Here is an 18098-nt window from a genome sequence, read left to right as displayed (position 1 = left end):
AGCTGAGTTCCACGCTGCTCAGGGAAAGGCTGAATGTACCTGCTCCTGCTATATCCAAACACCTCTGTGCCACAGGAGAATCACACCTCATCTGTACAACAGCTGCTACCTTCTCCTAAAATTAAAATACTACCTTTAAACTACCCAAAATCATAATTAGCCAAGTTGAATATATACACCAAAACACACCTTTCTTTTCATTATTAGGCAGGGACTGATTAATAAGCCCCAGTTAATATCATGAACTTGAATAACTGTGACTACTGAGGAATCAGCAGTCAGGAAATGTTTTCAGTCACTAGTGACAATCACAATGATAAAAGGCTGCCATGTCCCACTGCCACTTTCTTGAGCAATCTACCCAGGAAAATTCAAACTGACTAACACCATTTCTAACACTATCTTCTTAAGCCATTCAGGACTCTGCCACACAAATTTATGAAGTAATAAAAGAAGAGTTCTTAGGAAAACCTGTGTCAGGTACTTACCTGTAGGCAGGGCCGGGACAGCCAGTGAGACTGTGAATGTGCAGGTGACAGTATGGGAGCCATCGGGTGCCACTGAACTTCCCTCAGATGGAAGGAGCCTGCTGCTTTCACCCTCTGGGGTCAGCTGGCCACCACCCCCAAACACCTTTGGGTTTTCAGATTCTAAAGTGCTTTTAAGGGAGAATGTGTTCAAGTCTGTAATGTCGTCTTTATCATCTTCCTCCACCTCCTCTTCTTCCACTGTATTTGAATTCTTCTGCTTTTGCTTTGCCATCTTGATACACAGTTGGGTGATGGACTCAGAGGCTACGGAACAAGACAAACAGCTTTATTTTAGTGCTGAAATAGAAATTCCTACTAGAACAAAGCAGGAGCAGGGAAGGATAGCATGAGGAGGTCCAAAATTTTCCATTTCAAAAACGCTTTCAAAATATGTAATGCAGATAGCCAACAGATTAATTTTTGGACGCAGGGACGACCCACACAGCAGTCTCCAAGCGACAAGCCAGGGTCACGGTGCATCAATGCATTCAGCAAACAGCAACGCAAAACACTGAGAGGTGGGGATGTCACCTGGGGCTGCAAACCGTCGGTTTCTCGCCTGGTCCCAGAGGAAAGCTGCGTTCTGGAAGCAGTTTATTCCTAGGAAGCAGGGGGAGCCCCTGCGGCGGAGCGCCGGGGGCGCCCAGAGACACGGGCCTGCCCCTGCCGCCTGCTCGGGCCGAGCGGCCGCCAACGGCCGCCGGGGGCTCGGCTGCCGACCTGGCTACCGGAGACCGGCCGCTCCCGAGCCACCAAAGCCGCCTCAACACCCGGCTCCGCCGCCAGGAGCCGCCTCCCCCGCCCCGCCGGCAGCCGACTCGCCCAGCCCGGCCCCGGCCGCTCCCTCCCGGGGGCAGACAGGCACCTGGTGGCCACCGCAGCTGCGAGCTGGCCACCGCACCGCTCCGTACAGCACGCTCCTCGTACCGGGGTATCGGTTCTTTATAAGGCTGCGCTAAAGCGGAACAAGCCATAGTGCAAAGGGATGTTCCAAAAGCTGTCCGTGGCTGCTGGCTCCCGCAGCCACATACCAGGGTAGTTTGTCCTAGAAGCTGCAGTGAAAACATCTCCCCAATGCATCTGCCCCTCTCAGCGCTGACTCTTCACGTCCATTAAACGGCGTAGGCTTTCCTTGCCGACACACTCACACCTTACTTTCATTTTAAAATGTTTTTCTCCGTTTCCATCATTTCTGAATAGCCTGCGTGTCCTAACGAATAGGGGGAGCCACCCCCTCAAACTGAAACTGTGTTAGTTCAGAGCCTACAGAAAAAGTGGGGAGGGACTCCTGATCAGGGAGTGGAGCGATAGGATGAAGGGTAACAGTTTTAAGCTGAAAGAGGGGAGATTTAGATTAGATATTAGGAAGAAATTTTCCACTCTGAGGCTGGTGATTCCCTGGCCCAGGTTGCCCAGAGAAGCTGTGGCTGCCCCATCCCTGGAGGGGTTCAAGGCCAGGTTGGACGGGGCTTGGAGCAACCTGGGCTGGTGGGACGTGTCCCTACCCAGGGCAGGGAGTGGGACTAGGTGATCTTTAAGGTCCCTCCCAACTCCAACCATTCTATGATTCTATAATTTCCTCCAGGCCTTGCACACCCACGGTGCTCGGTGCCACCCACGCCAGACGCAACAAGGCGCAGGGCACGAGGCTGCTGGGCCGCCCGCGATGGGACCAGCAGCCTCCCCGGGCAGTGGGGGCAGCAACCCCGCACCAGCACAGAGCGCTCGTGGCCATCAGTCTGCCACCTGCACAGCACCTGTCCAAACCACATCTCAACTGGTATGAATCTGAAAATTTAGTAAGCACTACCACATAAACCTGGAATTAAAACCCCCAAAAATGCAACCCCATTCCCTTTCAAACATTTCCAATATTTTTTTTTTCCCACTAGATAAATGTGTCTTTTTTGCCTTGAACGTGGATGGTATTTATGGTAGAGCGGGCAAAGAAATGAGACAAGGATTGTCTACAAGTGATAGTATGTAATTAATTACGCATGCAGCTAACAAATCAAGAAAATGTCTAAGCATGTTCACTTGTCACTAATTTGAAGCGCACGATCATCCAAATGACTCAGCAGAAATAAGAATAAACCAGACAGAAACAAAGGGAGATACGTTTTTCAGAGAGAGTAACATGGGACTATCTACACACCGAACCACTGAGCAGCAAACCCTAGTGTGAATTCAGGCACGTTAGTTATTCCTCACCAACTCTGTTTTCAGAGACTGAGATTGCCTAAATGATAACTAACATTCCACATACACACAACTTACATACCAAGCTCCCTCTTCCTTAGACCGCAGCAAAACCATTAAAGGATTAGTCCACCAATTATATACCAAATAATAATTAAATATTTTGTCTCCTTGCACAAACCATACGTCCTATTTTTCATAGGAACAGCTCAGTATTTAAGCCCACTTTAGTCCATTTAGTTTGACAATATTTCACACGGGGGTGTGTGAAAAGGGGTGGGGTGATTAATTTCACAGATTTTGGTTCTCTTTGTTTTCCCACATGATTACGTCTCACAACCCATCATTAGGAACCCAGGCTGACATCTCAATTGTCTGAGAAAAAGCAGTTGAGTGGAAATTAAAATGCCAATAGAATAAAACACGATTGCCACGAAAGACTTTCCTGACAGATGAAAGCTTCAATATTTCAGGGAGTATTCTATGAACGAAAGAACACACAAGTTCGTGGTACGTCATTCCTGTACCTGCCGCTGCCTTCATGCATGGGGTTTGGGAAATCAAGACAAACCCAATGACAGCACCTGAATTTTTCACATGAAACTGAAAAGCACATAAAGCCCAGAACGATCCAAATCTTAAAATGATTCAACAGTTTGGTGCTCCTTTCACACCTACACTAGGTCAAGACCCAAATCCTAGATGCCAGTCTTCCGCTTCAGCCCACAGCTCCAAAGTGCTGTAGACAGACCCGCTGGGTACCTACCAGCCTGGGCTACATCCAAACTGCAACGCTTCTGGTTTAAACACAGCTGTGGGGAAATAAAAGGCTGCAGAGAGCGTGCCATACCTTCTGCCGTACCTTCCTCAGGACCACTGGTTCCGCAGCCTGCAGGCAGGAGCCCCATACCTACTTCTTCCCTTCCCTGAGCCTTGCTGCACCTGCATCTTCTGGCCACCAAGCGTGAGATGTAGTTGACCATCAGGGCTGTACACTAGGCAGAGCATGGGGGCATTTTTCCACTATTTCTGCTGAAGCTGTATCACTGTGAAAGGAGTTCAAGATTTGCAGAGCTCCACAGGAAAAGCTCTACAGGGTTTGTTGAGAGAGTCTCAGCCAAGCAGCGAACGGGACACACTCCCCACTCGCTGGCAGAGCCCAAACCATCAGGCCAGAAACTCATACTCATGACTCCTCTCAGACAAAGGCTCTGGGCTGTGGATCCTCAGCAAAGCACGTAACACATAAATAGCACGGAATAGGGGACACCCACATCTTTGTGCCATCTAACTCTATGCAGCGCCCTGCCCAGCATGCCGTTTTGGGGGAATGTTCACTAAGATGTCCAACTTACCCATAAGGAAACTGATTCCAATCTTCCAGAGACTTCAGGTTCTACATGCCATGGAAATGGTCAGACAGACACAAAATGGGTCTCAGCACCAAGGCTGCAGCTTCCATCACCCTCCTTGGATCTGCTCCTTACAGTCACTGTACCTCCATTCCCTCACCTGTACACACAGATTTAGTAATCGCTGGTGTTCAGGAATATCCAGGAGAAATATTGCTCTAAACAGGCTAAATCTAAATAATACACATTTATCCTGAGAATCTACAGTCTCATTTACAGCAGAAATTAAGATGGCATCCATATCTTAGAAAGAAAATATTTTTCTGAAATAATTTAGATACACACTCTTAGCAGGATTCAAAACCTTGTAGCAGAGGCTGAGATCACATCTGCTCCCCCCAGCCTGCGCAGGACCTGCTGGCAAACCGGTCAGCCAGAGACACGGAGAGCCAGGACTAATATCCACTGAAGCACTACAAGCCAAATGCTGGTCTGACTTATGCTATGATGAATTTCCAATTTTCCTCCTCCATTTACTCCAAAATTTGTTCATAAGAAACATGTGTGCCATGAGCACCACTGAATAAAAGTTGAAAGCAGTAGATTTCTCTTTTCTAATTACTGTAGAAGATCCTTTAAACTGGTCCAGATGCTGAATAGCTAAGAAATGTCAAATACAACACCTGGTTATTCAGAGCTGCAGCTGTTTCCTCTGCAGACTACCTAACACATCGTTTCTTCCCTTTAAATAGTTTAGACGGAGAGAAAGACCACAATGTAATTAGTAATAGCACGCAGGATAAAAACCAAGTTGCAGTTAGGTAAGGGCTTTTGTTAACCCCAGTGACTTCCCATCAGCTCCACAGCAAGAGAGGCTCCAGACACCAGTTTCTGTCCGTTTATAACATAGACGTTTTTGTCTCCTCTGTGCAAGTATTAAATGCGAACATGCCGCAGGCAGGAGCAGCACTACATCACAGATGGGGATGTTCAATCACATTTTTCCTTCTTTGTCTCACTGTATACACAGAGCTGGCCCAACGCGCCGGATCTAACAAACAAAAAGACAACGCCCAACATTTTTGGAGTTGCAAGTAAACCCAAGACCATGCCAAGAACAACGCTGCACCACTAATATTATTTTAACTCAGCTCCAAAGCTCCTTAGGAAAACAACTGCTTCGGCAACAACAATTTTAAAAGTATCAGTAACACCACAGTATGACTTTGTTGGAAAGGGTTTGGAAAACACATTTTAGGTACTTAGCACTACATTTTCACTTTTCTCCTCGGTAGTAGAAAGTCTGGAAGGAATAAAATATTTTTTCTACTGTAATGAAGTGATCTTTCGGCAAGATGAGCATTTTCCACAGCCCCGCAGTCATGGCTGGCTCTGTGTACTGAACCACAACCTGCCACACAAATGAGACTGGAGTGTACTACCAGAACTGGGGACAACTTAGTAAAGAAAAAGTCCTTGAATACTTAATAAAATGTTGCCATCTCTCTGAGCAGGTTTAGAGTATAAGTCAAGGAACAGGCAAACCTTGTCTGGGTCAGGAGTAAAATCTTAGTCTTGCTATAGTCGGGAGCAAATACGAGAGTGACTGTAATTACACTGTGCCCAGGCTCTTCTGTTCCTCTGATATCCAAAGCACGGCACTGGAGAGAGGGTTAAGTGTCGAGCAATTCATCCTTGGTTTTGAAGAAAAGCCGGCTGCAAAAGGAAAGTTTTCTTCTACCCAACCCAGCCCCCCTGTCACAGGGAGGCTACAGGGACATTGAAGATTTCTCTGGTCCAACTGTTTTCGCAGTTCTCTAGTGTTTAAAAGTATGGGGTCAAGTGGTTGTTTTTTAAGAAAACCGGATGCAAACGCCAACTGCTCGGCAGCCAGAGCTTCTCCTGAAAAACTAAAGAATACAGCAAATGACCAAAGGTTTGGGGTTTTTTCTAGTATCAACTCTCTGCTTGTTTTCAGAGATGAAGTTTTGGTGAACGTGAACTGGCACCAGAAAGCCCAGGATTTGCCATGCCATTTATGTCCTTTGCTTGTGCAAACAAGGAGCCCAGCAGATGGGCAACGGGGAGTTCACCAGAGGCCCAAATGCTCCCCAGTGCGCTTAACGATCCCTCTCTTCCACCCAGAGACACCCCCAAGAAACCCAACTGGAAACCACAGGTGCTAAAATAAGATTTACACTGACGTGTTTATAGCCTGGTAAAGATTCTGGCAGCCTTTAAATCAATTATTTCCACTTGATAAATATTTTTACAATTGAAACCAGCTAGACCAAAACCAGTTTCGATTGTTGCATTGTCCAGCTCCAGGGCCTTGATACTTTTATTTCATGTTTGGGGTCAGTCAGTTCGGCGTGTGCGGTAACAGATGTGGATTTCCATAGTATCTGCTAAAAACATTCAAGGTTTATGTTTTTGTCTTTCCGTATCCTTCTGGTACTGCATTACAGGGACATTTTAACCCCAAGTCAAGTTCTTGCATTAATAACATTATCAGACTAAGAAAAGCTGAAGTTTTATAGGTATACATGGCTCATATACATACAATAAGGAATATATACGTATATGTTAAACATGGAAAAACACTATCAGTTCATCCAGTCACTCCTCAAGTCAATCAAAAATGTTACATGAATCACTTCAAACAAGAGGAAGATGGGAGAAACACTCTTTAAAGGTACAAGAATACATCAAAAAATCTCAAACAAACAAAAAAACAACAAAACCAAACAGAAGTAAATCCATGAGCTGGATGGGAGATTCCTAATGACTGCCCAATCACAAAACATGCTACTATTTTGGATAATAAATAAACAGAAGATCATCAGTGGATAAAACTCAGCCCTTGAGAATAAGAAGGCTGATCCTGTGGAGCACGGAGTGCCCTGGAGGAACCTGGATCTTTTAAGATAAAAGCCAAAAGGAGATCTTCAGCAAAACAGCCTTGTATATTGCCAGCCTACCATAGAAATAACCAGAAATCTGATTTTTAGTAAAGAAGGTCAACAGCCTTCTAAAGGATGCTTTTTCTTGATGATGCACAGCACACATAAGTCAGTTGATATTCCCATTCAACTGTGGGAAGTACAAGCAGCGTCCAGGCCCTGAGCGCACCAGCAGATCTTACCTGCCCTGAACAACCTCAGGTGGGACCCTCACCCACATCCCCTGCCCAGGAGCACCATTGGTACCCAGCACTGAGCCCCCTGTCCTTCCCAGAGTGATGCTGTAGGTGTACCTATCTCTGGTCCCTGACCAGTCTACTGGATGGACCTTGAACCTGCACTGGAGCCTTTCCACCAGCTCTCTCTGTCCCTATATGCTGCTGCTCTTGACGGGACTTCTTTGATGGACCCCAGACCTGGTTCATTCACCACCTTGCCTTGTCTGGGGCTGTTAATAGAGCCTGTTATCACCACCTCAACGTTGCCACCCTATTCAGACCTCGGGCACCCTGGTGCCATGGTTACCGCTGGCCCGTGGTGTGTCCCTGCCAGTGGAGCAGCCCTGCTCATGCTGTTCCCTGACTGTAGCTGCATTCAACAAGTTATGGTTGGATGCTGCACACAGGCTCCCTCTGAAATCAGTGGGCTGCTAGCGCAGGAAAGGTTTTCAAGCACTCGAGTAGAACTGGTTACAGCTGGGTGCTCCTTTTGAATCACACCTAATTTTCAAAGAGGTCCTACTCCATAGCCAAAAAGTGACAAAAATCACTGCTTTGGAAAGCTCAGACATTTGAACCAGTTTAATTTTTTTTTATCTCTATCACAAACAACAACTTAGCAAACACATACCTATACCATAAAGACACCGCATCTACGGAGATGAAAAAAAACCTGAGCAAACAGAAAGACGAACAACTTTTAAGCATGTTAGTTTAATGAATTTAATGGCACTACTCACTCTTTCACAAGTGTCACTTGTCAAACTGCATTCTACAGCGTTATCCTTTTGCTTATATGAGAAAGGAACCAGGAGGAGATGAGAAGTTAGAAATAAGTTTGGAGCTCAGGCTTGGCTTTCCCTGACAAACACAGGGAGGGGGTGGCACCTGCCCGCTTTGCCCGGTGAACCCCGCAGGGCCAGGGGGCCACCGCCACAAGCGGCCCCCGTTGAGGGGGAAGCAGTCGGTGGGGAAAGAGACCCCGCCACCGGGATGAGCGGAGCCCCCGGGGTGGCGGCGGCCCCTCTCCGTCCCCGGGACACCACCCGGTCCCGCCCCGCTCGGCGGGCGGGGCGGGCTGCGAGGCGTGTCGGGGGCGCAGCCGGCGAGCGGGGCGGCGGGCCCGGGGGCAGGATGGTCGGGGACGGCGGCGGGGCAGGCGGGCGCGATGGAGCCGCCTGAGGGCTGGGACCCGTACGGGCGGCCGGCCCGGCGGACGCAGTGGCTGGTGAGCGCCCTGGCCTACCACTACGGGCTGGACCGCGGCGTGGAGAACGAGATCGTGGTGCTGGCCACCGGGCTGGACCAGTACCTGCAGGAGATCTTCCACCACCTGGACTGCGCCGGGGCGGGCAGGATCCCCGGCGAGGACTTCCGGACGCTGTGCCAGGTGCTGGGGCTGGAGGAGGCGGCGGCGGCCGAGCCCGAGGAGTGCGCGGGGCTGTGGGAGGGCCTCTCGGCCGAGCTCACCTTCCGCCAGTTCCACGCCCGCCTCTGCGGCTACTTCAGCACCAAGGCGGGCAGCGCCCCGCCGCGCCTGCCGCTGGCCCGGGACAGCGAGCACATCGAGACCCAGATCCGCCTGCGCAGCCCCCGCCGCCGCCGCAGGGAGACCGCCGGGGCCGGGCCGGCGGGGCGGGCCGGCGGCGGGGGGGGAGCGGCGGCGGAGCGGCGGGCGGCGGGGCCCTGCTCGGCTGAGTGCTACGAGGAGATCGTGGCGCTGGAGCAGGCGGAGGACCGCATCGCCAAGCTGGAGGAGGAGAACGGCAGCCTGCGGGAGCTGGTGGAGGACATGCGGGCCGCCCTGCAGAGCAGCGACGCCCGCTGCCTGGCCCTGCAGGTGGGTGCGCGGCTCGGCCCCGGGCTGTGGAGCCTCCGCTAATCAAGTTATCCCTGATTAAAGTGGCGTTCAGGGAAGATGCTGCTCTCAGAAAATCCGGTGTTAACAACCTCTGTGGCACCAGACCGATTTATAAAAGGAGTATGGCATAGAGCGAGGCTGCTCTTTGATCTCCAGCATCAACTTTTTAGCAAAGTTTGGTTACATAGAGTCTTTAAGGAGAAATGTTGTATGTTCACCAGTGGGACGTTACATCTATTTAAGGGATGCACTGAAAACCACCCTGCTAAAATTGTAGAAAACATCAGTTTAACAAACCTAAGTGTATAACGCCACTTTTCCTATTGCACACGCAGCCAGTCAGTTATAGACCAGTTATGCACCATTGTGGGGTTTTTTCCAACATAAGAACGAACTTTTTGATTCTTACTTGCACCAGCACATTTAGTGACTCAGCTATAAACGCCTGAGCTCTACCTCAGAAACATGAGAAGCATGTCTTCTTCAGAGCGTGGCCATGCGAGGTCAGGGTCGGAGCCAGCTCTGCGAACGGGCTGATGAACAGTCTCTGGCTCCGGAGCAGAGCCCCATTAACTCTGGGGCTGGTTCCTGTTTCTGCTGTATTAGCTCAAGCGAAACACACACATACTTAAGGGCAGTTAAATTACTCTGGCATGAAACAGCACAGAGCAGGCGAGGCGCCGCGAGGCTGGGCTCACCGATCATCCCGGCTGGTCCAGTGTGGTTGGGTTGAATACTAACACAGCACCCACAGAACTGCTCCACGCGTGACATTGGCATTAGCTGGCTGTCCAGCTTCGCAACACCTGGCATGGCAGGTGGAAGCCACTTTTACCATTTTCATTTGAAAAGTGAAAGGAAGTCAGAAGCAAACACAAAGTCACCAGTCAAAGGCCCAAAAAGAATCTGGAGGACGACAAAGATTAGAGGTTCAGAGCACCACTAGCTGCTCCCTGTTCACTCATACTGAACGCATCTTAAAAAACAAACTGGAAATTTTTTTTTTTTCAGAATACTACTTTGCCTTTTGAGGGCAGACTAAAGTAATGACATTAAACCTATACAGAAACCTGTGCAATAACCTAATTTTCCACTTTGATGAGTAGTTTTAAATTAAATGTATGGATACGTATTTAAAAACTACTTTCCAGAGATTGTTTCCTTGTCTCTGTATTTCCCAAAGGTAAGTAGCTTATTAGTTGCTGATCAACTATATGTCATTAAAAAAACACCAACAAAACATAATTCAGCTATTTTCAGTCTTGATATGTCAGTTGCTTTAAAAAACATGAATTTCTCCCTGCTTTCTGTTATAGGTAGGACTGCGGAAAAGCCACGCTAACCATAAGGAAGAGGGGACCTGTTTTATAGGGACTAACAGACAACTGACACAGAACCACTCCCAGACCAAGTGCCTTCAAAGCATTCTAAAGGAAGTGGAACTCATCCGGAGCTCCAGGGATGGGCAAATTGAAGAAGCAATTAGGTTCAATCAGGAGTTGGAAAGAGAGCTGAAGAGCTCTCAGGAGGCTCTGGTCAATCTGGAAGACTGCAACCGTAACCTGAAGAGGGAACAAGCAGAAATGAGGAAGAAGGTTGAAGAGGCGAGACACGCCGTCCTTAACAGTCTCGGCAAGGTGAAGGAGCTAGAGGTGAAAGCTAATGAAGTGCCACATCTGCAAGTTTACATTCAGCAGCTAGAATCGGAACTGCAGCGCTACAGGTAAGTTCCATTCCCTCAAAAAATGCCTATAAAATCACGGTATCGGAACACAAGTTAGCTTGACAATCGCTGATGGTAGCTTATTAAATGTCTCCAAATACACATTCTAAAATATAGACAGAAGGAAATCAGGAGCTACTTATCAATTTTCTTGGTAGGGATCCATAACGGAACCAGGCACATTCAGCGGAAGGTAGGGCACAATAAGGATGCTGATCTACAGAGAGCTGAAGTTACTCCTCAGACACACAGCAATAGGACTCAATGTAGCAATCCTTCAAGAAAGCCTCAAAAGAAATTGCTGACAATCCTTCAGCATCCGCTTGCAACACGCTTATTTTTTCACCTTAACTATTATCAATTCAGACATTTCCCGCTAGTTAAGTCACACACACAAAGCCAGCCGTCATCGGATGGCTGATATTCCATTTCTTATGAAAGCTGTTCAGCTTGTCATACGAATTGGAGAAAAACACACAAGGCCAACTTCTGGCCAGCAGTTTTAAACTCTGCTGTGAGTTCATCAATTCTTCATTGTCAGAATATGTCACGCTCCAGATAGGAGAAGTTAAAATGCTTTCCTAAAACCACAGCAATATAGAGGGAGTCCCAAAAAAAAAAAATACGTCATCCGACTAAACCTTGCTTTTGTAATAGCATAAATAAATATATGCTTCCAAAACCCAGAAAGCTGGTCACAAATTTAATAGCTCACTGCTGTGGTTGCTTTTTATCTCAGACAAAACTTGGACTCATTGATGGTTACCAAGTGCCAGGCAATTTGTTTCAAACTGACCTATGGAATGAAATGTTGTTTATATTTTTACTGACCCAAAGTAAAGCTAATATTTAATATTTTTTCCTAACCGTACTAAAACTAGTATTTTAATATATTGTCTATTCTGAACACCAAGTCTCTTCCTAAACTTATACTTCCTCTGTTTGCTTATAAGAAGAATTCATAGGGAGTTATTTGTAGCATCATAGCCATTGTACTGGTTTATGAAGGGAGGAAATTCTAAAAATAATCATTTTATCCGGTGTCTTTCTGTAAGTGTTGTGTATGTTAATACCTGTGTGGTTGCAGAAGATAAAAGTATTTATTTAAACATCTACAGGATTTTAAAAACACTGTGAGGGCACATGGTGTCCAAGATGGTTGTCATTTACAGGGAGATCTGGGTGAATGATACAACTCTTAGTTCCGAGATAGATCACACTATTTGTCTAGGCTGTCAAGTTCTCCCTGGCATAAGCACCAAAGACGTTAAGTTCTTGTCCCGCAGAATTGCTTTTCCAAAGCATGATGAAGCAGTTTTCTCCATTTTCAAGTACCACAAAAAGTTTGTAAGCATGTAAGGAGGATCAAAGGTTGGCAAGAATTAATGCTGCAAGGTAGCAGTGGAAAGAAACGGGTGGGGATTTGAGTCTACTGCGGAAAGCATTTAAGGTTGCAGATTTGTCTCCTGAGAATTCACCTTAACTGGCTTGGTATGGCCACTGTTTTACTCAGCCAAAGTCAGATTTCTTCTAGAGAGGATCATGTTCAAGCACGAGACTATTCTATGAGTTTTTCACGCTGCTCCTATTTATGCTTTTGCATTTCTAAAGTAGAGAAGAAAATGCTTTCTTCTTTTAGGTTCAGATTTTCAAAGCTCTTTAAGCATCTAAATCCCATTTCTAGACCTTCCTCTTATGCCAACTTGCTCTCAGTTAGACTTGGAATCACAACAATGACCTTAAATTATAATCCCTAACTCAGGAAACAACATAGTTTGTATCTATTCAGGAAAGCGTTTAAGTACTTGCAAGTGATTAAATGTTTTCCTGAACTGGGGTACCTAATTACAGTTGCCTTTTCTGCCCACAGATGCATATTCCTGCAAATTTAATGCAAAATGTTGCTATCGACATCTCTGGTAAATGTTTGCCAGATGAAGTTTGTATGACTTAAACATGAAGTTTTTCTGAGTACAGAGGTTCCCGAATCAGGGTTGGAAACGTCCCTGTCATGTTATTAGGCTCTTAAGCCAACCTAGTGACCAAATACTTTATAGATACTTCTTGTCTGAAGGTGCAGGCCCTGTTCTTCCTACGCTGGATGAATGTCCAAGGGTTTGGTTCCCTATTTTCTCCATCATTAGAAACTTGTACTATTGTTTATTTTTTAATCCCTGTCAATTTAATGAGTCAGCTCAGATACCTTACAGGTAAACGTCAAGAAATTCCTTACTGAAAAGCATGAGTTAAATTCATTACAGAGGAAAAAGAAGTGTAACAAGAAATCACGTGCTTTATCAGTGCTATTATATCAAAAATGCGTAACTCACCGTGTCCATATACAGAAGAGTGTAGGAAGTCATGCAAGCCCCATTTTTTATGCAGCGCTGCCCAGAGCGTTATTCTCATTTTGTACTGGTGCGCTTCATTCATTTTCCCAGGTACAGGACCTTTCATTTGTTATTACTGAAGCTCAGCTTTTTGATTTTTGGACTACCCTTCCAGTTTTTCAAAATTATATTGGGACTAACCTCCAAATTGCTGTTATTCCCTCCCAGCTTGGTGTCAATTGCACATTTATAATTTCTCTGTCAAAAGCTGGCAGCCTAAATGAACGTGCTAGCTAGGTCCCAGGGCAGATTCTGGTCACCTCCGCTTGATATACTCTCTTTATCTGAGAGAAAAATCATTAACAGCTATTCCCAAAACTCATTTTTTTCAGTAAGTTTTGCTCCATTCTAATATAGTCCTATGATTTATAAATTTTATTTATAAGAATGCCACATATAAAAGTGTTACTACAATAAAAATGTCACATCTACTCCTTCTCTTTATCCATTCAGCCATTTTCCCTGTCAGAGAAGGAAATTAGATTGGTTTGACATGAATTGTTCTTGCCAAATATAAGTTGGCTCTCTTTTCTATACTACGTTGTAGGTGGCTTAGAAATTGATTACTTAATAAAGTTTACAGATTTTTTTTTCTCTTTAATAGCATTGGAGGGAGTAACAGAATTTAACAACCTTTTTTTGATCCCAGCGTAACAAATGCAAAGAAAGGTCATTTGGAATTGAAACAGACTTCATAATGGAGATATTCACAGAGGTTTTATGTTGCTGTGTTAGCCAGCAGCACAGTAATTACATAGGTCAGTGGAAGGGGTCATAAAATACCAGAAATGCTTCGCATATGCATGGTCTGTCTCCTAAATTACTTAATTATCCATCAGCATTTATATGTGTTAATGAGTAGGAATCCTTTTTACATGGAATGGAGAGGGGCTCGTTTCATCCTTCATAGTCTCTTATAAATATGAAAGGGGAGGCCTCTAGCATAATCTCCCCCATTTATTTATTTCATAAAGTCACCAGTGTTAATTTTTCTATAAAAGTTATGCTTTAGGTTATCCTATATCAGAAGTAGTGCAATTTTTCTTTTCTTCTAGGAGGCAATGTCCTGATCTTTTCAATAATTTCTCCAGTTATCATTTACTCTGTAAAATAGAACAAGATGGACCAAACAGATCCAAATCAATAATCCAAGAACAGCAGAGGAACATGGAAATATTCCTAAGTGATAGAGAGTCAGCTCCGTTAGGTGAAGAAACAAAAGCCCTAGGAGGGAAACACTACTCCACAAAAGGAGGTGTATATAGTAGGCTATTTCCAATCTGAATGATAATGCATATTTTAGGTTTAGGTACCCTATATCTGTTCTTCTATTTAAAAAATTAGACATTTTTAAATAAAGAAAATCTGGACAACTTTCTGCTTGTCTGGTGTTATCAGTATCAACTACTTGCTGGTTGTAAGGCGAAGTGCAGCTTGGCAATTTACTTCAAATGGCACAAAACGTGAACGGAGACTGTTGGTGCATGTGTGGTAGAGTACACCAAAGAGTGGCCACAATTGCAGAGAGTTCTCAGACGAGAGCAACAAGAGGCAGGGAGCGATGACTGGCGGCACTCGGTAAGAGCGGTGACAGTCAAGGAACTGAGCTCCCGGGGGGTAAAACAAAATGTTACTTTGCAGAGCCTCATCTGCAAGAGCACTCAACCAGATTGTTCTGCATGAACAATGTCATCTCATTTTCTAATTCTGCTTGTACCTCATATTTTCTTCTGCTTAAGACTGTAAGAAGTTATATATTACACAGAAGTCTGGCAAAAAATTCAGAACTTTATGTTTTTCAAGAAGTTAGTAACAGGTATGTTCCCATCATGTGAATCTTAGACTACTGGCATGTCTCTAGTCATAGAAGAATCATGAGCTAAGCAAGCAAATCAGATTACTACTCGTTTGAAACACTTTAAAGGAACATTTTGATTTCACAAAAAGGGATAATGGAAGTTATTATTATGGTAGAAGGTCCGTGGTAGAAATCTGTAGAGAGTAATTCAAATACGTTAAGTTGACATTGAAGAAAACGTATAGCATCTCGTTCGATGGAAGGGCTAGTTTTATTTCAAATGCAAGATGATTCTTTCAATTATTTTTAACATTAATAATACTCGCTTCTCATAATAATAGCAAAACCTTTACTTCAGATCCATTCAAATTAGCGCAAGTGCATTTATCCCCAAGGAAGCTTGTACTTAGGTGCTAATTCCGATGTTGGCAATGTAGCCAGTTCTCTGGCCTTTTTCAGTGCTGGGCTCTTAGTTACACAGCATTTATTCTCAGGAACGTTTCCCCAGTCTCTCCCTAAATCCTCCTTTTCATCTGGCTTGCCTTATTTGCTGTGTTGGGAGTAAATCACTGTGAGCACAATGGCAATGCCACACATGTGGACGCTGCCCATTCACCGGGGTGAACATGCTTTCGCCGTGTCCCAGGCTTCCTCCCACAGCTCTGAGCAGGACGTTTGTCCAACTCGCTGTAGCTGTCACTTAGCAGCCCCCGTTGCACATACCTTCCTGGGGATGGAGAGATTAAAGCATACTACAAGCCCTGCACTTGTCAGCAGTAACAGAAAAGATAATTCAAGGCAAAGGAGTTAGTTTTGTCATCTCATACAGAGTATCTGTCACATGCAGCTGCCTTTTTAAAGCCATCTCCTGCCCTTCTGTGCCTAATTTGAATCATTCCAACCCCTCCTATACCAGAGGGATTATTTTTTTCCCCAGAAGATGTGCAGGCAGTGTTTCTGCAGCTACTCTCCCTTGAATTGGTGCCTGGAAATTCCACCAGCAGCTTGGTGGAGCCCCACAGTGCACCTCCCTCCTTCATCTGCCCTGGCAAGCTGCATCACACCTTTCTGCCTTTATAGACTTTCCCCAAGAAAATGGACACCTTTTACTGCCCAAACTTTCTAGGTGATGCAACATACTATCTGTCTTTTCTTATGCCAGCAAAAACCAAAGATTAGTTTCATACACAAAGATAACTTTAAATTAAAGAAAAAACCTACTCCCCTTTCAAATAATTTCTTAAGACTGGACTCCCTCTCAGAGGCTCCACCACTTTGAAAGCACACCCACCAAAGTCACTTTCTTGGTTGGACTCGATGATCTTAAAGGTCCCTCCCAACATAGACAATTCTATGATTTTCGCTGTCATTGCAAGAACCAAAATCAAACAGGAATGGTCCTAGCTCATAAATAGCCCTCAGTTCCTCCTGATTACCTGGGTGAGCTCCTGTACAGCACCTTTCTGTATCAAATATTAGCAGGATGTCACTTTCTGCCATAAAGGCTTCCTAGGCACCTTCTGGTGGGCCTAGCTCGCCGGTGATAGGCCATCACTGTCTGTACTGCTGTTGCGCTCAATTTACAGACCTTAGAATTGCATTAACCTTGATATCATCCTGCTGACAGATCCTGACACTTCAGATCCCAGTGCATGCAGACACAAGCACAGCAAACTCCATGCATTGGGGTTTATCCGCTTGACAAGACTGGGATCTATGCATCTCTGTCGACCTAAAAGCCAACTAACATCAGTGTAGGAAAGCTGCATAAAAAGAACCATTATTTATAACACATCCATAAGCCAAGCGTTTGTAGCCTCCTGTCACAAAGTGTTACAGCTCGTTATGCACCTCCCTGGGGAGCCAGGAGGACGGTTGCATGTTGCCTACAGTCACGCACTCGGCCTCTCAGTTGTTTCTTGAGCAAAGCTGACAAGGTTGTAGCCACTTCCATGTCAAAGAAGCACCTGCAGGAAAGGAAGCTTGCCAGACCACTCCAGTTTTTCCCCACCTGGCTAACAGGTCTGCATATGACCAGGTCCCACCATACTGCTCTCTGCTCCTGTGATCAGACCTCTTGAATTCATCAGGAGCATTACAGGAGTAACGAGACCACAACTGGGCAGTAAATCTTTTACTGAATGGAAATCTGCCAATCCTCCCTTTGAAGAGCCAGCAGTATTTTGAAAATTTACTTTTTCTGCAGGTTAGTTTTGTATGACAAAGTAGTAATATATAACCTCAAAGTGCAACCTGTGGCCCAAGCTCAGGGCTTCTATGTTTACCTCCCTGGATGTCAAAGATACTGGACAAAAATCTGAAGTAAAAACACCAGTGACAAGATCCTGAGAGGACCAGAGCATTGACAAGTGCTTCAGTCGGGCACTTAAACACACATTTAGTATAAAGTACCCAACAACTCCGCTGAGCCCCTCCAGAGATAAAATTAAAACAAGCCAATCAACCGTATCTCAAGTGGGTTTAGCACATGTCACTTTTGCTGTCAATTCACATAAGTTACTTAGAAAATCAAACACTGCTGATCATCTACATTCAGGCACAAGCAGAGAATTCTGCGTTCTTTTAAGTTTCTTATTCTGCTGGAAGAATAAAAAGGGAAGAAAATTAATTTTTTCTTCATAAAACTTGAAAATTACTTCATGAAAATGAGGCAAGGAATTCTACTAAGCAAAAAGAAGCAATTATTTACTCTTTGCTCCTCATCTCACTTTCCTTCAGGATACAAACTAGACAAGGTAGTTTGTAAGACAGATGCTGACAACACAAAATTTCAGATTAATTTGTTTTGCTAAAATAGTCTGCTCTCAGAATATGGAAGGATTAACGATCTGCAGGGCAGGAGGCCTTGTCTTTTGAATACATCCTCAAACCGACGACAATATGGCAAGATAAGTAAAATCACCCTAGAATGGTTCAAGGGAAATTTTGTGTATGCTATGCTTCAAAAAAACAAACTCAACAAAAAGCCTTTTTCATTTATGCACCAGAAAAAAAGCATGGAATCACGAAATGTGGAAATGCTAGAGCGACCAACCCACTCAAA

General features: G+C 45.2%; 2 protein-coding genes across 5 annotated transcripts in view; one reads left to right on the top strand and one right to left on the bottom strand.

Moving 5' to 3' along the window:
* Nucleotides 1-18098, bottom strand: part of CFAP92 (cilia and flagella associated protein 92 (putative)) — a 117666-nt gene that overhangs the window by 35041 nt on the left and 64527 nt on the right. For all 3 annotated transcript variants that reach the window (XM_054216256.1, XM_054216258.1, XM_054216257.1), the window contains exon 2: nucleotides 489-794. In XM_054216256.1, coding sequence (XP_054072231.1) covers nucleotides 489-762 — 274 coding nt within the window. In that variant the 5' untranslated portion in view covers nucleotides 763-794. The remainder of the gene's footprint in view (nucleotides 1-488; nucleotides 795-18098) is intronic.
* EFCC1 (EF-hand and coiled-coil domain containing 1) overlaps nucleotides 8396-18098 on the top strand; it is a 56582-nt gene continuing 46879 nt past the window's right edge. For both annotated transcript variants that reach the window (XM_054216262.1, XM_054216261.1), the window contains exons 1-2: nucleotides 8396-9102; nucleotides 10440-10846. In XM_054216262.1, the coding sequence (XP_054072237.1) occupies nucleotides 8431-9102; nucleotides 10440-10846 (1079 nt within the window). In that variant the 5' untranslated portion in view covers nucleotides 8396-8430. The remainder of the gene's footprint in view (nucleotides 9103-10439; nucleotides 10847-18098) is intronic.

Source organism: Rissa tridactyla, chromosome 10, assembly GCF_028500815.1.
Source record: "Rissa tridactyla isolate bRisTri1 chromosome 10, bRisTri1.patW.cur.20221130, whole genome shotgun sequence".
Classification (NCBI taxonomy): domain Eukaryota; kingdom Metazoa; phylum Chordata; class Aves; order Charadriiformes; family Laridae; genus Rissa; species Rissa tridactyla.
This window is presented reverse-complemented; position numbering and strand designations above follow the sequence as displayed.